General features: G+C 39.3%; 1 protein-coding gene across 3 annotated transcripts in view; it reads left to right on the top strand.

The window, feature by feature from the left end:
• The window catches only part of rgs3a (regulator of G protein signaling 3a), a 126,636-nt gene that overhangs the window by 56,921 nt on the left and 47,721 nt on the right, over positions 1–21,994 (top strand). For all 3 annotated transcript variants that reach the window (XM_063890376.1, XM_063890378.1, XM_063890377.1), the window contains 3 exons: positions 778–889; positions 6,081–6,124; positions 18,652–18,786. In XM_063890376.1, the coding sequence (XP_063746446.1) occupies positions 778–889; positions 6,081–6,124; positions 18,652–18,786 (291 nt within the window). The remainder of the gene's footprint in view (positions 1–777; positions 890–6,080; positions 6,125–18,651; positions 18,787–21,994) is intronic.

Here is a 21,994-nt window from a genome sequence, read left to right as displayed (position 1 = left end):
AGGCTGCCATTCTGCCTCTCCTGCACACTGACAGCAATTCCTCTCATGACGATTCATCATCTCTGACGGGTTACTGGGGCTACAGTAAATTATATTAATGTCTTGAGTTTGAAGTGTGGGAAGATACAGTATCAACAAGGCTTCAATAGCAGACAGAAATTAAAGGACATATTTAAGTAATATTAAATAACGCCCTGCTATTTTGACAAAATGAATTGTGAGCTGAAAAAGTGTTATGACAGTATGGTGATTATAATAAACTGGATAGGCTTTATTTGCAGTAATATTGGTAAAAAGCCATTGATTACTTGATCAACTAACATAGGAGACATGATAACAATTACACTTTTTCTAGAAAACCCCAGGCCATGTTACAATCTTTAAATCTAATTAGATAATTACACATTAACACAAGAACATTCATCTTTGTTTAAGGCTTATACATTTTTTACTAGCAGGTGTACATGAAGTTTAAACAATGCTAATAGATAACATAACTGAATAGGTCAGTATACCTTAAGGTATACTGATACTTATATCTAACAGGTTTCAAAAGCAAACTGTGGCTGTATGTTAATGCATGGCCATAATTGTGTACGTGTGAACTGCATTTCCTGTGTTGGAGGAGTGAAAAAGTTTGAGTACGGGGAACAGTGTTGAGTGTAAGGTGGTGTATTTCACACCTTACCTCAAAGCCCTATTGAGGCCTTGTCAGAGTGCTGTTTGAAATTCAGTATTTTTCTAATGTGTCTTCGTTTTCCTCCTCTGCTCCTGTAGGTAACAGTGTTTGTGTACAGTGACCTGATGCTGGTGACAAGAGAAGATGAGCCCGGCAGGTGTAATGTCCTTCAGAGTCCGCTGTTCCTCCGACAGCTCAGGCTCCAGGACGGTATGTACAACCCTTTCTTTGTACCGGTTACTAAAGTGTGCTAAAGTCTAAGATGTCAATATTGTTAATTTGACTACAAATTCATGTTACTATATCCACACCATGCCAAAATTGGTATATGTAAATATATTTCCAAACAGTCTTATCTGTTACCTTGTTACAACACGTTTACAGTTAAACACAGAACAAAAAGGGAAATGGAAAACTTGAACCCACAAATTACACAACTAAAAATAAGCAGACAGCAGCATGATTACAGGGATTCAGTTGAGCTTAACCAGAGGATATTTAGGGAAGGACGGCCTAAGTTCCTGATGCTTTGTCTTTTTATTTCACCACAGTGTAAACAACCTTCTCCTCCAGCGTTAAGCAGAGAATAGCTTGACTGTCAGGGCCACACAGACCATAGGGCTGTCAAATAAATAGGGCTCCCTGTAAATATCCCTGTTTAGAGAAGGTGGGCGGAGACGGGGGGGGGGGGGAGTTTAGAGTCAGTGTGGGGTCAGAGGAGAGGAGGAACACTAATTCCTAAAATTGATAAGTCTAGGTGGGAGAAGCCAATCTCTCCTCCAGGTGTGGGTGTCAGGAGCTGAGTGACAGTAAATAGGATTTAACAGTGGGTAGTGGTGTCGGGATTATGTGGTTGACTTAGCAGCATGGTAGGTGCTAAAAGGATGTTGAGCAAGGAGCATGTCCGTTCTGTCCAGCAGAATATTGACTGTAGTGGCAGCGTTCACAGTCAGAGTGAGAGTAGGGGCAGACAACTTTGGCTCCCAAGTCATTGATTGGAAATTGAAGTGCCCATTCAAATAAATACTGCTTTAGGTGATTTATCATTTTTTATTTGAGGGCTTGGTCAAACTGTCAATAGATAAAGCCCTCCATAGCTGTCAGTGTAGTGTGGCTGATTTCAAGGTTCAAGGGTTTTTAGTATGGTATGCACAGCGTAGTTATGGCAATGAAAATCATAGTTACAGATAGGACAAAATAAGAAAAAAATAAATAAGAAAATGTTTTAAATAAAAATAGTGCAAAATGAAACAGATACATTAGAATAAAATAGTGTAATAAAATAAACACAAAGATAAATGATGCATAGAATGTTGAAAGTGACCAAGCATATGCAGGATTCTATGTACATGGAAATATAATGAAATGTACAATAACAGAATGTAAGATTAAAGATGAAATATTGTACAGTGAAATACAATTAAATACAGTTTGATCTACGAATAACTATTAAGATGTCAAATTAAATACATTTCCCTCCGTCACAGGTTCACTGCACATGACTAACTTCTCCTTTACTTAATATTGTTATCCAGGAAATCAGTAGTAACGTTGGCCCCTTAAGTCTTTTGGTGAACATGTTTATTGGGTATAGTCACATTTTTGTCTTTTCTTTGATGAATATTAAGTGCATATCTGCCTGTTTCCTTGGTTTATTGTTCCCACCTGAACTTTGAATGCATTTACTTCATAAATCCTCCAAGGTATGATCAGCTTAATGTCTCTAGCAGAGACATACTGCTACTGAATGCAAAATGCTGCTTGTTATGAAACAGGTCATGCGGCCAAATCTGTGGCAAAGCTGTTTTCCAAATCAATAGGAGCAAAAAAACATTTGATTCCCCCGATGCATGTCTAAGACTGGATTATGTGTTAGTTGTGGAACAACATTTTGTTTATAACAACATTTTATATATATATTTGCAATACTAATTTAAGGAACATTTCCATTTGGCTCAGTCTATGAAAATGTTGTAAAAGTTGCAGCACAAATATTTCTGAACGTATAATAAAGCCCCCTGAGACAGAATGGCCTGAGCTCCTCTGCCCTCCCTGCAGATACCGCTGTCTCCTCTGGGAGGCTTCTGACCTCCACCCTTCACCCAAACAATTGGAGATCTCCAGGGTGGGAGATTAAGAAGGGTTAGCCTGTCTCTGTGAGTGTGTGTGTGTTTTTCATGAGAAGACGCACACACATACAGACACACATCTCCACCCTGCTGCCTGTCATTGTTATTTCGCTTCGGCAGCGTCACTCAGGAAAGAGGCGCCCGGGGATTGTGTTTGTTTCAGCAAGGGTGTGTTTGACGTGTGTGTGTGTCTGTGTTTGTGTATGTGTGTGTGTGTGTGTAATGACAGAGTACAAGCTCAACGCAGGGTCTTTCCTGTGTCACCCCTATACTAGCCTGAGGAGCGTGGGAAACACTGAGAGTGATTGACCACAGATAAAACTAAATTACCATGTGTCAATCCAACTTTATGATTGTACTTAACAAAGTGAGAAGACGTCCTTAAACAGACACATGACCTTATCAAGCCTTTTGTCAGCTACTGTAACTTAGTTATGGAAAAATGACATGACAGTTAAAACTGTATTGTAAACTGTTACTGATGTTATAAATGTCCTTCAGTAAGACAGGAAGTGTATTTGAGTGACAAGGAATTACTGGAATGACACTTCTTTGACCCACCAGTAAGCCACTGCTCTTCAATTGGAGATTACTGCTTTTCAGAACACTTATGAAAATGTGTGTTTTTTTAAAAATATGGAAATTGTTCGACTCAAACTCAAACATGAATTTATTTATGAAGTCCTGCAGCAGTATGTTATATGACAGCACTCTCTCTGCTGCTTTTTGTGAACATAAATATATCCAACAGTGACCTCTGCTGTTGGCTATGAAAAGGAACACTTTCTGCAGTATAATGTTCATAAAATACAGTAACAGGAAAACTGCCTCTGGAGGCTGCTGTCAACACAGCAGGTGAAGTGGTAGAAAAGGCTTGGGGCTAATAGGAGGGTCATTTACACACAAAAAAAGGGGACAGTGACCTTAAGACGACCTCTCTTCAGTTTGTGCGCGTGTGTGTTTTGGTATACTCTTCTTTGTTATGCAGGAGTCAGAGCCAAAGCTTACAGGCTTAACATTTTGGCCAAGAAAGCTAAATGTTGTAGGACTGGGCCCAAGTAAATCTGGATTTAATTATTTAACGAAGGATTTCATGATTCAGAGATGAGAAGGCATAAAATACTACTTTGAATCACTACTTTTTAACGCATTGGTACAAACTACATGTATTCGAGCACAAGGGCCAAGTTGTTTTACAAAATAACTGGACTGATTTTACCTTTCTGAAAGTTCTTCTGATGAAACATACTCTCAGCTTAAAAATGAATATGATAAAACAGCTTTAGGGTGTATGTACCTTGTGATTGACAGGTTGCAAACACTGCAAGCTGGCAATCAGGATAGTGGTTTAGCAGTCTGTATCCTTTAACACAGGGGTGTCCAAACTACGGCCCGGGTGCCAAATGCGGCCCACAGGCCATTTTGAATCGGCCCTCTGCAAATTCTAAAAGTATAATGGAATATGGCCCAAAAATTTAACTTTTGCTTGTCTTATATTGTACTTCTCAAATATATATGTTCAAATATATTAATGAGCCCAATTTTATCATCATCGTTATTTAAAATTTAAAACATTTTCTAACATGTTTTAATTTTCAAAATCGCACCGTTGTGACGAAAAGAGAGTTGAGCCAGAAGGCAAAGCTCTCTGTCTACCGGGCCATTTTCATTCCTACCCTCACCTATGGTCATGAAGGATGGGTCATGACCGAAAGAACGAAATCGTGGATACAAGCGGCCAAAATGGGATTTCTCCTCAGGGTGGCTGGCATCTCCCTTAGGGATAAGGTCAGAAGTTCAGTCATCAGGGAGGGCCTCGGAGTTGAACCGCTTCTCCTTCGCGTTGAAAGGAGCCAGTTGAGGTGGTTCGGGCACCTAGTGAGGATGCCACCTGGGCGCCTCCCTAGGGAGGTGTTCCAGGCACGTCCAGCTGGGAAGAGACCGAGGGGTAGACCTAGGACCAGGTGGAGGGATTATATCTCTTCGCTGGCCTGGGAGCGCTTTGGTATCCCCCAGTCAGAGCTGGTTGATGTGGCCAGGGAAAGAGAAGTTTGGGGCTCTGCTGGAGCTGTTACCTCCACGACCCTGACGGAAAAGCGGGAGAAGATGGATGGAACATTTTCTAACAAATCTTAGTTGTTAAAAAAAAAAACAATAACTTATTTCTATAACAAGCTTGAAATTGAACCTTCATATTTACTCTTATTATAAGCAATCTAAATCTTCTGTTTTATGGAATGAGCTGCCAACAAAATAAATGAAACCCTAAAGACAGATGGGATGTAGGCTGTTTTTTTCTGAAAGCGTTTTCAAGTATCGCGCATTATTCACCTACATTTGATTTGTTTTGCTAGCTTATATCTTAACTTTTAAGAATATATTCACCTCTATAAGTGGCCCAGCTCTCCGTATATTTTTCTGTATGTGGCCCTTGGTGAAAAAAGTTTGGACACCCCTGCTTTTACAGCACCCCCCTTTCGTCAAATATGGCACTTCATGCCAAACCTGAGGTTTGAAAACAGTAGTCCACAAATAGTTGGGTGACATCACGATGGCTAAGTTAACCTTTTATATAGAATCTATGATATCAACTGAGTTGGTTGTTGTGCTCTGACTTTCAGGGTGCCAACCTGAAAGTTTCTGTTTTGATGACTCCTTATTGTCAGTGAGGTTGAGTTTCACAAGGCACTCGAGAACTGCGGTGAAACCCGAGTTCCATTGACATAAGTGTATCTATATATATATATATATACACTTTTCCTTACCAATATGAAACAGAAAGAAACTTGGTAAAGGAGGGTTGTCGGTATGAATGGATGTTTCATGTCTTTCTGGGATATATGAATCATTTTAAATCTCATCCCAGGGTGAAACTGCTCCCTAATGTGATATTGATCATCAGACAGGATCGTCAGTCAGTCAAAGCGTTGAATTGTCGGAGCACTTACTGAATATAAAGCAGTAAACCTCGCCACATCCATTTGTTGTACAGATGTGTGCGTGTGTATTTGTGTGGTCACTCGATTAAAACCATTTATCTTGACTCTTGACCCACAGGCATGTCTCGTAGAATGCTACTTCAGTGAATTATGGATGGATGGCTATAAAGCTGACCTAAAGTAAAAGCCTTCCATCAATAAAAAGTATATTAGCAAAAATCCTGATTGGAAATCAAAGGTGCCTGAAGGAAGCATGTGAAAAATGAAACACAGGAAATTGAGTTGGGTGGTTCTCAAAATTAAAGTCTCCTGTTTTTTTGTTTTTTTTTACAGATTACGCTGAAGAACTGAGATTCTACCTTATTCACATGACAGAGGTAAGAGGCAGCCTTGTGTGTGTTTGTGTGAGTTTTTAAACTAAATAAGTATCTAATGTGAGAAGCCTATTTTGTGTGTGAGCCAAAGGGGCTATTGAGACCGGGGACAACCACATTAAAGATACTAGAATTAGCAGAAGGCTCTAATGAAAATGTCTTTTTATGTGCGTCATACACAGACATTCTCCGTGTCATACACACACCAAGCTTTTCCTTTTTACATTTTTTAAAATAAATCCTAACAATGAAATGCTCAAACACACATTTAAAAAAAATATGTAATCCTACTTTATTATTAATGGGCCAAAAAGTTATTCATATATTCCGACCTTAAATAATCCTCAATTTGAATAAGGCTGTGGAAACAAGGTACAATAATCTTTGTGGCCTAGTGGTATTCAGAACAACAATGTGAATGAGTCAAACTATGATATACTGCATCTATATATTTACATTCTAATGTTTTCATATTTATTATGAAAACTAATCATCCTCTCTTCCATCTGCTGTAGCGCCTCTCAGGCTGTCATTTTAAGTTGAAAAGCTTTGGGCATAATAATGAATATTTCATCGTTGGCACTTTAAAGGCTTACACTTCTATTGTTTAAGCTGCATGAAATATATATGGCCATGGCTGAAATCTGGTAGTTTGATAAATGGTTTAAAAGTAATGTATTTTCCCATACAGCTCAAAGGCAACAGTATATTGTTGCCTTAAAGACCCTTGGATGTAAAAAATACACAAACTCTTTTTTCCAGTTTGAAAATCATAGATTTAATTAGATTTTTATGGGACTCAGCTAGTTGCATTTCTTACTTCAGGGCAGCTCTTCGTAATTAGTTTTAAAAGCCAAAATATCAATGGGATTCTACATCACTGTCTGTCCTGCCAGCAGCCATTACGGCGTTTAGATGGTCTTCTTCAGATAAAAATCAAATCAAATCAGCTGCAATCTGACAAAGAAGGAGGGTTTGATCTGTCCGATACTTTACAGTTATAAAGCCTGCTTGTCTGTTTTACAGCCTTGAAGTTGTGTGTGTTTCTGGTAATTCTTCTGTACCTTATGAGCATTTCAAGCAGATGGTTGCCCCTTGTTTCTGTGTATGCAGAGTGGGAATGGAACTGCAGCTTTAGCTCACTTTTAACGTTGCCATACATTATGTTTTCATCAGTAATCACATTTTGGTTCCACCATCTCACATCTTTCAACCTTATTTTGTTCTAATCTAGTAGATGTAAAAAAAACTGACATTTTCCAATACGCTCTGTGTCTGGAGACCTTTCCATCATCGCCTCCAGCCAGATTTACCTTGATGTGAAGCATGTTATCTAGCAGAGCATAGAAGTATGCTTTAGCCTGCTGAGTATAAGCCATGCACATTCATGGTTCATTTATTAACAAGAATAAGCAGCTGGGTGATACAATGGCTGGGGTTTAGAGGCATTTTATTAAGTGGTTAACCCAGTTTTCGAATAGTACAATCTGAGTCTGTTACCAAACATATGTGGTTTGAGCTTTTCAACATCTTTAACAGTTTGGAATAGTAGCCTGATTTAAGTTTACTACCAGAAGCCACAACATGAGAAACTAATGAAAGCAAATAGGTTTATAGCCCTGATACTTAGTGTCATACACTGTACAACTCAAAATACATAATGTGGTGAATCTGTGAAACTCACACTCATACATTTCGTCCCTGAACAAGATCATCTTTCTTTTTCGTATCTTGAAAAACATTGTATGAAATTGGAGCTTTTTAACCTTCCTTAAACTGAAAATCTAATGTCTCAAAAGTGTTTTAACTATTAAGCTGAAGAAAGGGGCCATTTTCTGCCTTTTCCCTTTTCCCCAATCTGCATTTATAATTTTTTCACAGAGAAACTCGATAAACCCCATAGCCCTGACTCCTGCTGCGCACACACATACATTGTCACAGTATTTTTGCTTTGAAATGTGCCGCACATCCTCATTAGCAGCTTATGAATCTTTTAGAGAGCCTTTTTTTTATTATCAGAAATTCCAGACAGAATGAGAGATGCCCAATATCTGTCCCGCCAGGCTAGCAAAGAGGAAGGAAAAAGCTTCCATACTATTTAGTCTATCCAATTAGGTGATGCATACAAATAGAAACTCTTACGTAAGAAAGCATGAAAGAGAAAGTGAGATAGTTTGGGTGAGTAAAAAGGCAGATTTGGGAGTTTATATAAACATCACAGGAAAACAGATTTGCTAAAATGGTGATATCAGCTCTTGGATTGAGCGAATGTATTTGTTTCCATTCAAAATGTACTTGGCTCAGCCTTATTTCTCTACCCTTCCTGTCAGCTGCCTCCCCACGTACACACAGAGTGCCTTCATCTGTTATAATTGATACACCTGTCAGCAGTAAATGTCCTACCTCAGGGAGCAAACAGAAGCCACAATGAAACTCTGCATGCCGTTCACTTGTACTGTAACTCTTATCTCTCACATGTACTGTAAGAGATACTTCGTTTTCATAACTTCATAGTTTTATGCAATGCAGTTTAAATGTATGCTGATACATTATGAAATAATCAATGAAGGCACTTTCTATGATTTGGTATACACTTAAATTGGAAGCTTCTTAAATACTGCAGTGCTCATTTGTCTTTAAGTGATGACAGAGTCTTTACAGAGTGGTTGACCTTCTGGTCCTGCTGGCAGGGCACACTGTTGTGTGAGGCAGAACAAAATGTGACCTGGATGGAGAGAGTGATGAAGAAGAAGAAGAGAGGATGAAGGCATGAATGACTTTGGCTCAATGAATCGAGTCATTTGATTGGCTCGATTGAAGGAGAGATTTTGGACTCATTGCTCACTGCAGTTTTTTTGTTTGCCTGAAACACACACTGATACACTGTTCCTGACTTAAATACGCTTACAGAAATCCATCTGGTCACAAATTTGCACTGATTCACAAGGACCACACAGCAACATATGTGACTCCTACGTATCAGCCCATAAAACTTTCTCCAGATGAGGCACTAATCCTGCAACAGACCTCTTCACTAGAGCTGTTCATCATAGGGATGCATAGTATCTCCTCATCTGTTATCATTTCATGTTCTTTTGTCCAATGTGTTTATTTCGAGGCAGACAGGCATCTTTGAAATGGTTTATTTGCACAGTGAACTTTCAAGCAGTTATTTAAAAGATGTTGGCAAAGATTGAGGAAGTATAGCACTTTAATTTAGCAGAAGTAGGAAAAGCTCTCGCGTAGTTTCTCTTAAAGTTTAAGTATGTTAAAGCACTTCAGTTTCCTCCTCTGTAAGTCCGCTCCCCTCGTTTTGTCTGCTCCTGCCCTTCTCTTCCATCGCTGGAGGTCATCCTATTTTAGCACTGTCTCAAAACAGAACTGATCTAACCCAGATTTACACGTGTGTTTGGGGAGGTGCAATTGTGTCTCTGCAAAGTAAATTGTATGCGCGTGTCAGCTAAGCAGCAAGAGAGGAACCAAGAAAGCGTTGTGTAGGTGATTGAGAAACACAGAGAACGAAGAGAGACACTGTTTGAAGTTATTGACCAGTGGAGTGCCTCACATCGCAGAATCACCATGGGCAACTTGGCGGATCGGGTCGGGCCTAAGAAGAGGTTTGTTAGAGAGGCCAGCTCTCTACAGAAGCACCTGCTTTCTGACTCCGGAGATGTAAGTCCTACTGATAGATGGTTCGGCTCAGGGTGCCTTCACAGGTTAGGAGAGGGAGATTTGTAATGTTCTAAATGTTTATATCAACAGCATGAAAAGATGTTTTACATTTATTTTTGCAAAATAAGTAGCTGTAGTTTCTGTAGAAAGAAAAAAACACTTGCAGGCATGAAACTCTGTTTGAGTGAAAGTGACGCTCCATAGTCTCGAGTGAGTTATATTCAAAATCGTATGCATCTGTGTGTATAATTAGCTTATTATATGTCAGACTTAATAAATGTGATCTCGGTCATTTATCAGTGGGTTTTGTGGCCCTGAGGTGACCATGATGACTCTGGCTTTGCCCCGAAACATTTATCTTATTGTATGTTGCTGTTCCTGCTGTTGCACTATGACTACATGTGGCTTTGATCATTCCTGCTGCTGTGATGCTTCCAGTTAAAGCTGAGAATTACATTAAAGCTAATGCATTTTCCTTATTTATAATAAAATATTGAATAAGTTCCACTTAGCAAAGCACAGCAATAACAATGACTCAAACTGCTTATGACCATACTCTGCATACATTCATGTAATCTATCAGACTTGCACTTCTTCATTGGTCAGTTTTAAAAAAGCTCCTCAACCATGCACCCACATCTGGTTTCAATTGGAGTTTGCATTTATTCGTTTGAAAATAAAAACTTGTTGAGAATACTTTGATTGAAAAGTGATGAGATTAGAGGCCCCGAATACAGAGGTACACTGCCAAACTAGGTAACATCACAGTGGGATGTCTCGCGATTTGGCCGTTAAACACCAAGGGAGCTCTGGAATCAGGCTACACAGCACAGTGTGCATACAAATTGTCATTATTTTCAAGGGGTCGGTTCTATAAAAGGTGTTCTTGATGCGTAGGCTGACGCTCATGTGACGTTTGTGGACAAAGGAATTAATGGTGCAACTTAGATTTGATTACTCACTGTTGATGCTTTCTCCAGGAATAGAAAATACATCTTAAACATATCTATAAGGATGAACACAGAAGGTGTTTGTCTGCTATATGTGTACAATTATGCAACAGGATGCCTTTCTCTTATGCATCCCTGTATGAAGTTTCTCCTATCCCTCAGGGAAATCATTGACTGCATGAAATACAGGCTGTCAGTTTCGGTCTGAGGGCAGGGTGTGAATGATAATGCACCTGGGGGCTTTTGTCAGCAAAATCCCCACTTTATGGTGGTCATCCATAACATGGCTGCGGCAGGAACAGTCTATGGAGGGTCGGATTGAACTGAGATGTCCCCCCTTAATTCCATTTGGCCCTAAACTAAAAAGTGTACTTTACTTTCATCATCTGATTTAATATGCCAGTACATATGGGCAGGAGTGCAGTCACAGTGGTTCATCATCTAAATATAATCACGTAAAGACCTCCATCACAGCTATTCGATTGCATTGAGATCTACAGCCTTCAACAATTTACCCAGCAGCATTGGTTTCAGTAATGAAAGTATTTCCCCTGAGGTGTACTAAACAGTGGTTTACGTCATCATTCTGTTTGGTGCCGGGCAGATGATAACAAGACTCTAAATTATTCATCGAATGTGACTGTGTTATTTACAAATTAATAATTGATCTTTCATTTTTGTTTGCTAGACCAACAGTTATTTCCCAATGATTTCACAGTCAGAGCCATTCAATTAATGTCATGATCACTGATTTATAGAAATGCCCAGCAAACTATCTAAATCACAAATTAAATGATAAAGAAGCTTGTTTGTTGACCTAAATGATGAGCTTATCTAAGACTCAGGATGTGTTCATGCTTATGCATAAAAGCACAATTGATACAGTCATGTGAAAAAGGATAAGAAAATGGTTCAATTAATTCACTGAGTGGGTAATGATCTTGACTAAAGATAAGATTAGTGTTTCTAAAAAAAGCCAACTGAAAAAACTTTTTAGAAACAGTACATGACTTCAGAAATCTTCTTCTGGGCCCAGTCATGTGCTTATCATCCTCCCCAGTGGCTATAGGAAGGGCCCTGGGCCAAGAGCTTCAGTTTGCATGCTCCTTTCATGGCTGCTATGTCTGGGCAAACCACAGAAGAGCTCTTAGCAAAAAGAGAAACAAACTAGAAATAGATGAAAGAGTGTGGGAAAGTCACTGAGGAAATTACATTCCTTTTTTTTGTGGAACATAAAACATTCTTTTGTTTGGGTGTGTTGTGCAATGAATTTGTTGCTCAATTAAAAGTTACCCTTTGGACCACATACTGGATAGTATCAAACAGGGAGCCAGAATAAACCAGCATTACAGGGACAAGAGGTCAACTCCAACCTGCATTGGGTTTTAACATATTTTTAGACTTCTGGTTACGGAATGTGTGTCATAAGACAGTCTTGCATTACAACTAGACTTGACCTACAATATTTTACCCTGAGCTAACCAGGCCTTTCTCAGATGTATGACTAGTAACCATGACTGTGCAAATTCGTTTGCCAATCGTAGATATAGAAATGTTTCACTGGCACTGCAGAAAAAGTGATCAAAGTCTTTACGATACGACTTGCCACCATGGGTATTATTACCAGTCATTAGACAGAATGTTGAAACATTTCACTGCAAACCAAAAATGGCGACTTCATAAAGGTGCTAGTCAAGAAGTCTGAGGATCACTAAAATCTATTGGTGTCATCGTCTGGGGACCACGAATGTGTGACAAATGTAATGGTTATCCAAACGATTTTGAGATATTTTAGTCTCTACTTAAATGGTTGAACTACCATCTCTAGACCCATTCAACTGACATGACAACATAAGTAAGAAGCAGCAATTCAAAAAGACCACAAGGGAGAGGAGATGACTTAGACAATACGGGAAAAACAGAATGTGAGAGGTCCATATCCAGTACACGACAACAGTCAGCTAGCCGCTTAAGCATCATTAGCTACTGTTCCATGTCTCGTTATTTGAAGCCATAAATCCATTAACTGCTGCCGTTACAGAGCCACATTCTTAGAAGTGATTCACTAAAGCCCACTGGAGAAATGGTAGAGAAGATGAAGGTTCTGTCTGTACGGTTCAGGCATAAGAGAAACAGCTATAGTGTGCTCTTTGTTAAGTAGGACTATGAGATAATATAGCGATGGCGTGCTGGTAGTTTTATCTGCAGTGATTGGGACTGGTCACGATACCATGTTCAGCAGTAAATGGGCTATGACTAATAGCTATGACACTGTTTCATGTAACAATGTATAGGGACTTGCTTTGAAATATACAACTAAAATCTGGTCACATTATATCCATGAGCGGATATGTTATGAACCTGTGATATAATAGGCAGTTCACATTTTATATATGTTACAATTCCTGCTACTGTGGCTTTGTAGAATATACAGCTCCAGAAAAAATACAACAATATTACAATATTATCAGTTTCTCCAGTTTAAGGGGTTATTTCTAACAGGCAATGTGAAAATATGCTACCTGAATGCCCATTCAGCAGTATCACATGCATTAACTTTCACTGAAACCATGCTAAACTGTGTTCAGGCAGCTTAGGTGAGCTGTTTTTACAGCAGTCCAATGATACAGTGAAAGCTCCCCTGCCAGATGGCTCAGGGGGAGGGCTTCAACCAGGGAGCACTTTAATCAATCTGATTAAGGGGAAATGCTGCCTGTATTTTTAGCCACTCCATGGCAGGCCAGTAGCCATTCATTGAATTTTGTTTCATTAGCTCTCATGTTTATCTCTTGGGTGGGTGGGTTTATAAACAGGGGTAAGCCGAAGTAGGAGTTAAAATAAGGAATCCATTAGGTATTTTAGCTAATAAGGTTCTTTAATAAATGCTCTAATGAATAAGCTGAATAGTCACTCTGTTATTCCAATAATAAAGGTTTTTTTAATGGCCTGACTCCGCTGCAGAAACTGATGACAAATTGTTGAAAAAATATTTTTTGTTGTTTCTAGGGCTGCCTCTGTCGCTTGCCGGATGTTGTTAAATTCCAAAAAAAACATAATCTTAAAATGAAATTCCCTAAAGACCTGATTCCTCAGAGAGAGGGAAATTCCGATGATTTTTTTTCCAAGCTAAAGACTGTCCAAATATTCTCCATATAATTGATTTCTTAAATATAACTGTATTATCTAAATATCGAAGGCAATTTGGTCGCAGTGTAAATTAGGATGTTATTTTTAGACAATATTGTGGTTTAAAAGTGTTTGTTTCACCCCTTGCAGAAAAACAAACATTTTGAATGATAGACTAAAGTAAGGCAGCACTTAGATCTAGCTTAAACTAATGCCGCTTTTCGACCAACCCGGAGCTGGAGCCAGAGCTGGTGGTGGAGCCAATAAAGATCTGGATTTTCGTGTTTGCACAGCAGCGGCGCCAGCATTAAGCGACGAAAAACTGGATCTTTCTGGCCCCTCTCGGCTGCCCGGCAAGATCCAAGATCCAATTCGAACCTATATGTCACGCTTACTTCGGAGGGGGCGATTAACCTGAGCAATACCAGTTCATGGCGAGTACAGCGAATACAAGTTGTAACAAGCAGTATTGCTGAGCAAAGTGGCTAGAATGCGACCACACACTTATAAAACACACACTTTATAAAGTCAGGCAAAACTAAACAGGCTCAGTTTGATGCTGTTTATTTTTACCTTACTTTAATCACCATCCGTTCACTGTTATTGGTCATTGTGAATAGCAGACCTGTTGTTCTGTATTATTGCAGCTATCGGATGGATTCAATACATGGGCTACACAGGTTGCCATCAGAAGTAAAATCATAACCAAAACTGACAGATCCGGTTTGGTGGAAAAGGGGCATAAGAGACAGCTGTCCTTGCAAACGAAAGCTCCAGCTGGCTCCTAAAACATGTGCTCTGTGACCAGCTGTCAACAGTTTACTCATTTGCCGCTATGACTGATTATTTTAGGTGATGTAATGCAATGATGTGCATGTCACTGTCAGGAAAATCATCCCAGATAGATGCAATAATGCTCAGTTAGGCAGCAAAGCACAGCAATGTGTAATAATGGTAAACATGAGAGAGAGAAGGAAATGTATTGTTGGAATTGATAGCCAGAGACAGATAAATCATCATTAGTAGTCTCCTAGCAGAGCATAATTCAGTTTAAGATATGATGCTAAAAAATGCACTACTGTGTACGCTGTATTACTCGCATAGAGAACAACTATTGTCGACGGTATTCTACATCTCTCATTATCTATTGTCCCCCTCCCTCATTTGTCTTTACCCAAGACTACATGTTCATGATGTCATTAAGTGGTTTACAGTAAAGTATGCTCCACGACCCTCATATTTACAAACCAAGGCTGTGTAAATATACACATTTCCTCTCTTTGTTAGATTAGGATGTAAGCCCAGAAGCAGCTCTGAGACCTGTGCTTTGCCAGTACTCACAGAGAGGAGTCCCAGCTGGTGTCGATTCTTATTAATTTTTTTCATAATTTAATGTTACAAAAGCTACAGTAATATTATACTGTAAAAAGTTCAAACTGGTGCTTATAAGAAGGGTTTTTGTGTGTTAATGTATCTGGGGATTCAGGTGCATGCACGCCTCTGGGAACATGAGCTGCTGTATCACAGATGTGTTTTCTCTGATGTAGGACAACGGGGAGATTCCTGGAAAAAACATGTCCATATGAGACAATGTTTCCTGGAAAGCCTGAGCATTTGCATTATTTTCCCAGCATTACTCAACCCAAGTAATTATTATTAGTACTTTATTGTTATGGAAGAAAAAGAAACAGAGACATTTATCTTAATCAGAACTGAGTACTTCTCGTTCACAAATCACTTCTGTTGAAAAGTGGGCTGCATGTGTGTTATTGTTTTGTCATTAGCATAATGTTATTGAAGGTTAATTGGTTTGGGTTGTGGCCATGTGTATTTTTGTTTTTATTCACTGTATTTTATGCCTGCATAAGTAGTGTTGGTACACGATCTGTAGTCAACCATGTAATGAAAGGAGGTCAATTAACTAGCAAAGGCGTATAGCTAAGTACAATAGAAAATAAATGATGGCCTTTCACTCTTCAATTCACCCACACCCCCACGTGTCTGAAGAGTTTTTGCTATCTTTTCCTGACCCGTACAAAAAAACCTCTCATAGATTTATGGGATTTCATTGACAGCAATATCATAAGGGTTTGCCCGGGGGCCGGTTGTTTACATTGACGTCTGCGTGTGTGTCCATGTGATCCAAGTATTATGGCCTCTGCGACCTTTATAGACCGAGACTCATCCAAATGATGGATATCAAAGGACATCGACAATGATTGGAGTCTATTCGGAAAAAGGCCCCACTTCATCGTCTTGTGGTGCAATTTAAAAAAGTCTGGTTCAGTATAAGAATGGATTTTGCTTTCTTACCTACCTCTCTATCTTGTCTATTGCTGTTTATCTCTCTCCTTTGAGTTGAAAGTCGTATTTACAAGTCCTCTTTTGTTTTTGTTTTGTTTCTTACTGGACAAGTAGGCATCCCAATATTCTGTTCTCGTCCTCCATAATATTCAACATTTACTATTCACAAACATCTACAGTATGCCCTGCATGCAGTTAATTTTATACGGCACTTTACTTGGTTTTAATGCATTTTACCCTTACATTAGCTTCACCAACAATGACAAAGCTTGAACCACAACATTGTGCCAATTGACTCCACAACACGCAGCATCCCCATCTTCAGCAGAACATTGAGTGTCATTGAAAGAGGCAGGTAGTTGAGAGAATGCAACACAGCATGGCATGCCCATGCAGCCAGGAAACAGGCATAGAAACTAGCATCATGATTCACCACTGACCAGGGCAGTGAGCGTCAAGTTAAGCCCTGAGGACTCCAGTCCATCTCTGAAGAGACTTGCACAAAATGGAAACATCCTATTTATAGTCTGACTTGTGCACAAAAATGTCAGGATACAAATGTTTCTCACCGACACCGCCGGAAGCAGAGCAACCGAGGTAGATGGAAAAATAAATGAACTGGGGAAAATAGTGTACTCGAACACAAAAGGTCACTTTGATTTTAGACTTTAAACTATTCTAGTCAATATGCCTGTTGAAAGAGGGGCTGCTTCGATTGCGTACTCAATGAGTGCATGAATGACTGGGTAGTGATTTGGTAGTTGGTACCCTGAGAGCCATATGTTTTTTGTTTCAATTGAAAATGCAATTACTGAATGTGATCCTTTCATATGGTTTATCGCCAGGAACTGTCATTTTAGAAAACGTGCTGAACCTGTCTGCACTGAATTATGAGTCTGTGTGTGAGGAAATAAAACATGGGGGCATTTACTACATTCAGAGTTCTCAACAAAGCCCAAATAGTGCTATGTTGCCTTTGTAAAAGAGTATGAAACAGTCTAATGAATTTCAGGGAGCTAAACGTGCCCATCAAGAACAATGCCAGCAAGAGATGCCAACATTAATGCCAATAGAAAGGGACATAAATGTGCCTTTTTGAACGCAATGACAGAACATTTTAACATGTCATCCTTGCGTTGGTTCCATTCAAGAACCTTTAGTTGTGAAGCCGCTCAAACTAAGACAACATGTTCATATCCTAGACATTGTGCTCCCATTAACTTGGTTGAGCAGGATTTAAGGGGATCTATTAGCAGAAATGCAATATCATTTCTATAGTTTTGTTTTCTTTAGTGTATAATCACCTGAAACTAAAAATCAATGCCCTTCCTGTCTTCATACGAAGCAGGTCCTCTTAAACAGAGTCATTTTGTACCTGCCATGTTTCTACAGAAGCCCAGAAAAAACAAACCAAACCACGGCTAGACAGGGCCTTTCATGTTTTATGTTACCTGAAATCCACATTGTTGTCTACATGTTTGGAAAGTGAGGAACGAGCGACAGGCATTCATTTGGTTGCCATCTGCAATTTCACCACTTGATGCATTGGTCATACACACTGGACCTTTAAACTTTTTAAGAGGTCCCCTCGGAATCAAATTCAGGATAAATGAGTTTTGTGTGTTATATAAAAGATTCATAAGATCTGTCATTTATTGAAAGTGCGTTGCTGGGATCATGACCCAAAAGCAAATGGGGCCATTAAGTGAGTAGAGATTTAATCTGGACATCAGTGAGCTCAAACACAGATCCTGGATGTCGTGGAGAGGCAGCCAAGGGGTATTAAGGCCCTTTTTAAGTGAAAAGCTGTGCCAACTGGAACTACACTGCTGCTTGTTAAATATTTATTATCTTGTATTTCCCAGCATGAGTGTATTGATTTGTACTCTTTTAGGAGTGCCATAGTGCCATTGGGCACGTAATCATTTCGTCAGCATATCAAATTCTGCCTGAAGTGGATACTAGCCATTATCTAATTTCACTAATGCTGGCGTTTTTGCTACCCAGACGCCTGTGCAGCTTTACAGTCGAAGGTGACATGAAAACGAAGCCCAGATGACATCTGAATGTGCAAAAGCACAAGTTTGAGATGAAACAGACAGACAATGACACTCACTTCAAAATTCTGGCATATACACACACAGTTCTTCACCTCTGAAACTGAACTTACATCTGTTTTCTCACTTTTCTATTTTGTAGCAGTTACTGCGCTCACTCACGCACACACACACACACGTAGCTTTAACTTGAGGGCTCATTCATTCTTTTACATTCATACTTTCTTGTGGAAACATTCCTGTACTACTTGTGCTCTCATGCTTTACTTTTTTGAAGGGTCAGGACACTTCTTCTCTGCTTCTTTGACAGGACAAGTCTAATTGCCTGCCCGTCTCTTCCTCCTCTCCCTCTTCCTCTCTCTCTCTCTTTCTCTCTCTCTCTCTCTCTCTCTCTCTCCCTCCCTCCCTCTCTCTCTCTCAGAAGTGTGACTGCCTGCTTAGCCTGGAAGCGTATTCAGCAGACCAGAAGCGCCGTGTGTGTCAGTGCCTGAAGGACAACATTGACAAGCAGCTCCAGCTAAACAGGAGGGAGGCTTCCTTTCCACATTTTGATGAGGTATGCCACATGAACACACACATCTAGGAATATTTCCACATTTTTTTGAGGCCAAAGATTAATCACCAAACACATGAATACAGGGGAATGCGTGTAATTGTGCATGCCCCCATCACTGAAACTCTCTGAGCACCATACTCTTTCAAGCATCACACTTGCTTTCCTGCACCTCATATTACCACCGTATGATTTTCCACTTAGCTCTCACATTTCTTTTGCCAAGTTTAATGCTGTCTTTTATCTGGCTGGATTTAAGTGTCAACTCAGTGCATTTAATCCCTTTTTCGCTCTGTTCAGTAATGCCAAAAGAGGGATGTTTTCAAGCAAAAGCAGCTCTGCTTCTGTTACTGCATTTTGTATATTTTAACAGAACTTTGCATCGTGAATTGTGTTTATTGTGATGATCTACAAACACTTATCACACAAGACATGAAACAAAATAATTAGATTAAAAGTTTTTCAGTTTTAAAACCGTCTCTGTTTTGTCTTCTGATGGACATTCTCATGGGGTTAGTTATGTCTGCAGTTTGTAAAGAAATGTTTTTAAGGTTTTTCACCAGAATGGAGATGTGAGATAAGCATGATAGGTTATTAGTGATGCCCGGGGCTTTACTTGCTCTTTCTCAGTTCCATTAATGTAGAAAAACCAACAATCAATTCGTTGGTTTTGATATTGTGAGCAATAGCTGGTTCTCTGACAACCACTCTGCAAGATTGTCCTGTCTATATATAGTCTCATCGTTCTTTGTAATGTGGCTGAAAATGGTAGTGTCAACCGCAACCTTCACAACAAACTTCTCTTCATGTCCGAGGGTTGTTATTGGTGTACAGTGTGAACAGGAGGGGGATGAGCACACAGCCCTGGAGGACTCTGTGTTCAACACTAGAGTCGCAAAATAGAGTTTAATTGAATTCAACCATGTACAGAATGTGAAATCGTATAGAGGTTTTTTAAAAACAATCTAAATCAGTGTCAAGTGGTCCACTGGTTTGTTTTGTTTCGTGCGATTCGTCCCCAACTTGAATAAAGGACTGCCTTACTTGGACTTTTTTTTTTCAGGCTGACTGGATTCCACTCAACGACACGAGCCTCTGACAACAGTTTCCGTTTTTTTCTTCTTTCTTTTTAAGGCGTTTAATGCAGTGTTTTAAAACATGGCCATTTTATTTTGCCTGATTACACACCTGCCGCGGTCCCGCTACGTCGCGTGTATGACGTCATAGGGTTCAGTGAATGAATGAACAGCTGATCGACCATGATAGACTTTTTTAAAATCCCAATCATTTTTAAAAACCTGTTTGACGCTACAATCAGTATTGGCTTAAGTCAGTACATCCCTACTTGAAATGTAACACAACAGTGGTGCATGGTGCTGTTAGGATGCACTGTAACTGATACGTAAGTGCTTTGTGGGCTCACCTGAGTGCACTTGTTAAGTGGGTGGCTGCTGCAGAGTGCTGAATGAGATTCTTGTGGCGCATTTGCTCATTCAAGCATTTCTGCACTGGACAAGGACAATCTTTTCAAAAATATATACATTTTTAATTTCCTGTCAAGTTTTTTAATGCCTTTTTGTGACGTTTTTGGGAAAACTGTGTTGGCATGTTTTAATCTGTACTAGTAATATAGAATTATCTTTATTTATTGCATAGATTTTAGCGGTGACGTCCTACATTTCAAAGCAGGGCAACCCAGTTAATTTCGATGAAAGGTTTAAAGGGATAAATAGTTTTGAGTTGAGATGTCACAAATGTTGCTCATTAGGGGATTGTTTCATCAGCACATGATAGAGAGGAAGAGTGAGGGACTAGCTAACAGTCTTTCTTGCCTTTCTCTCTGCACGCATATTCATTTGTGTTCATGTTGATGAGTGTGTATTTTTGACCATATGTTTTACCCAAAAAGTGTAAACAACCCAGAACTTGGCCTGTATTTGAATATTCACAAAAAAGTTAAGGGTGAATTTTGCCAAAGAAATCACCAGATTTAAACATTCATACAGACATAAGAGACATAAGCTATACAGTAGCGACTACAAATTGCTCTCCTTGCCTGTTTCCTCCCATGAGCAGTGTGAATAAGGTGCAACGGGCTGAATGAATGATCACATTTACACACATTGCTGTGGTCAATACATTCAATAACTAAACAGCTTGAATAGCGTGATCTGTCACGTAAGTCAATTGCATTTACTTGGACTGTATTGACAGAACCGCGACATTGATCGGTTTAGACATGGTGAAAGAAACTGCCATGATTGATTGCTTTTCCTATTTTCATTAGTTTTTAACAAGTTCAATCATTCATGAAGGATATATCATTGCCTCGTGTTTCAAAGCCTTTGTAGCTAATTACGTTTATCAATGCGTTATCTGTTTTCTCTGGATAAAACCCAGTCAGTCCCACAGGAGGAGGTACCTGCCTGCCTGCTATGAAACAACATGTTTGCCTGATAAAATCTTAACAAACACATCCTACATCTTTTAGCTAGCTACCACAGCTCAAAACTAGTAGTCAGTTGCAGTTTTATACAACAATCCAAGTGTATTTCATTTAAAATAAACACCTTAAAATGCATGGGCAATTGATTCAGACACTGATAGTACTATCCCAAAGAGATTTTTCATTCAAGTGTGCATTGCATGCTTGTCCTGCCCTGTGGAGATATTCCTGTATACTATCTTTATGCAGTCATGAGAACCTTTTACTGTGATCTCGTATTAAATGGAAATCTGAACCCCTGAAGGCAAAATAATACACGCTTAATCATAACATTTTACATCTTGAACAATTAGTTCACTTTTGATTGCATTTCTCCAGAGTACCTTAGAGGCAAATAGTTTGTATTCAGTCAACTGTGTTTAATTATATGTAAATCAGCAGGAGCTTTGAGGAAAATGCCTTTGTAGTAGCGTATCTGATGCATGAGGCAGGGTCAATCTTTTTTAGGACTATTAATGCGTTGGATAAATACATTTAAAAAGGGAGTGAATATCAAAATCAACAACACGATTAAAAGTCTGTCACAATGCCCTAAGTAATCAAAAAAATGTGTGCTTTAATTTCATCTCAAATACTAGTTTGTAAAATGTACATGTAAGTAATTCAAGTTCAAAGCATCTCTGACAGCGTTCCATTAATTGGACATGGAGTCATATTCCTTTGGTGGTGCTAAAATAACTTAATTTGTGCCCCATTGTTAGTACT

Source organism: Eleginops maclovinus, chromosome 8 (assembly GCF_036324505.1).
Source record: "Eleginops maclovinus isolate JMC-PN-2008 ecotype Puerto Natales chromosome 8, JC_Emac_rtc_rv5, whole genome shotgun sequence".
Classification (NCBI taxonomy): Eukaryota; Metazoa; Chordata; class Actinopteri; order Perciformes; family Eleginopidae; genus Eleginops; species Eleginops maclovinus.
Note: the sequence above shows the minus strand (reverse complement) of the source record. Positions and strands in the feature narration are given on the sequence as shown.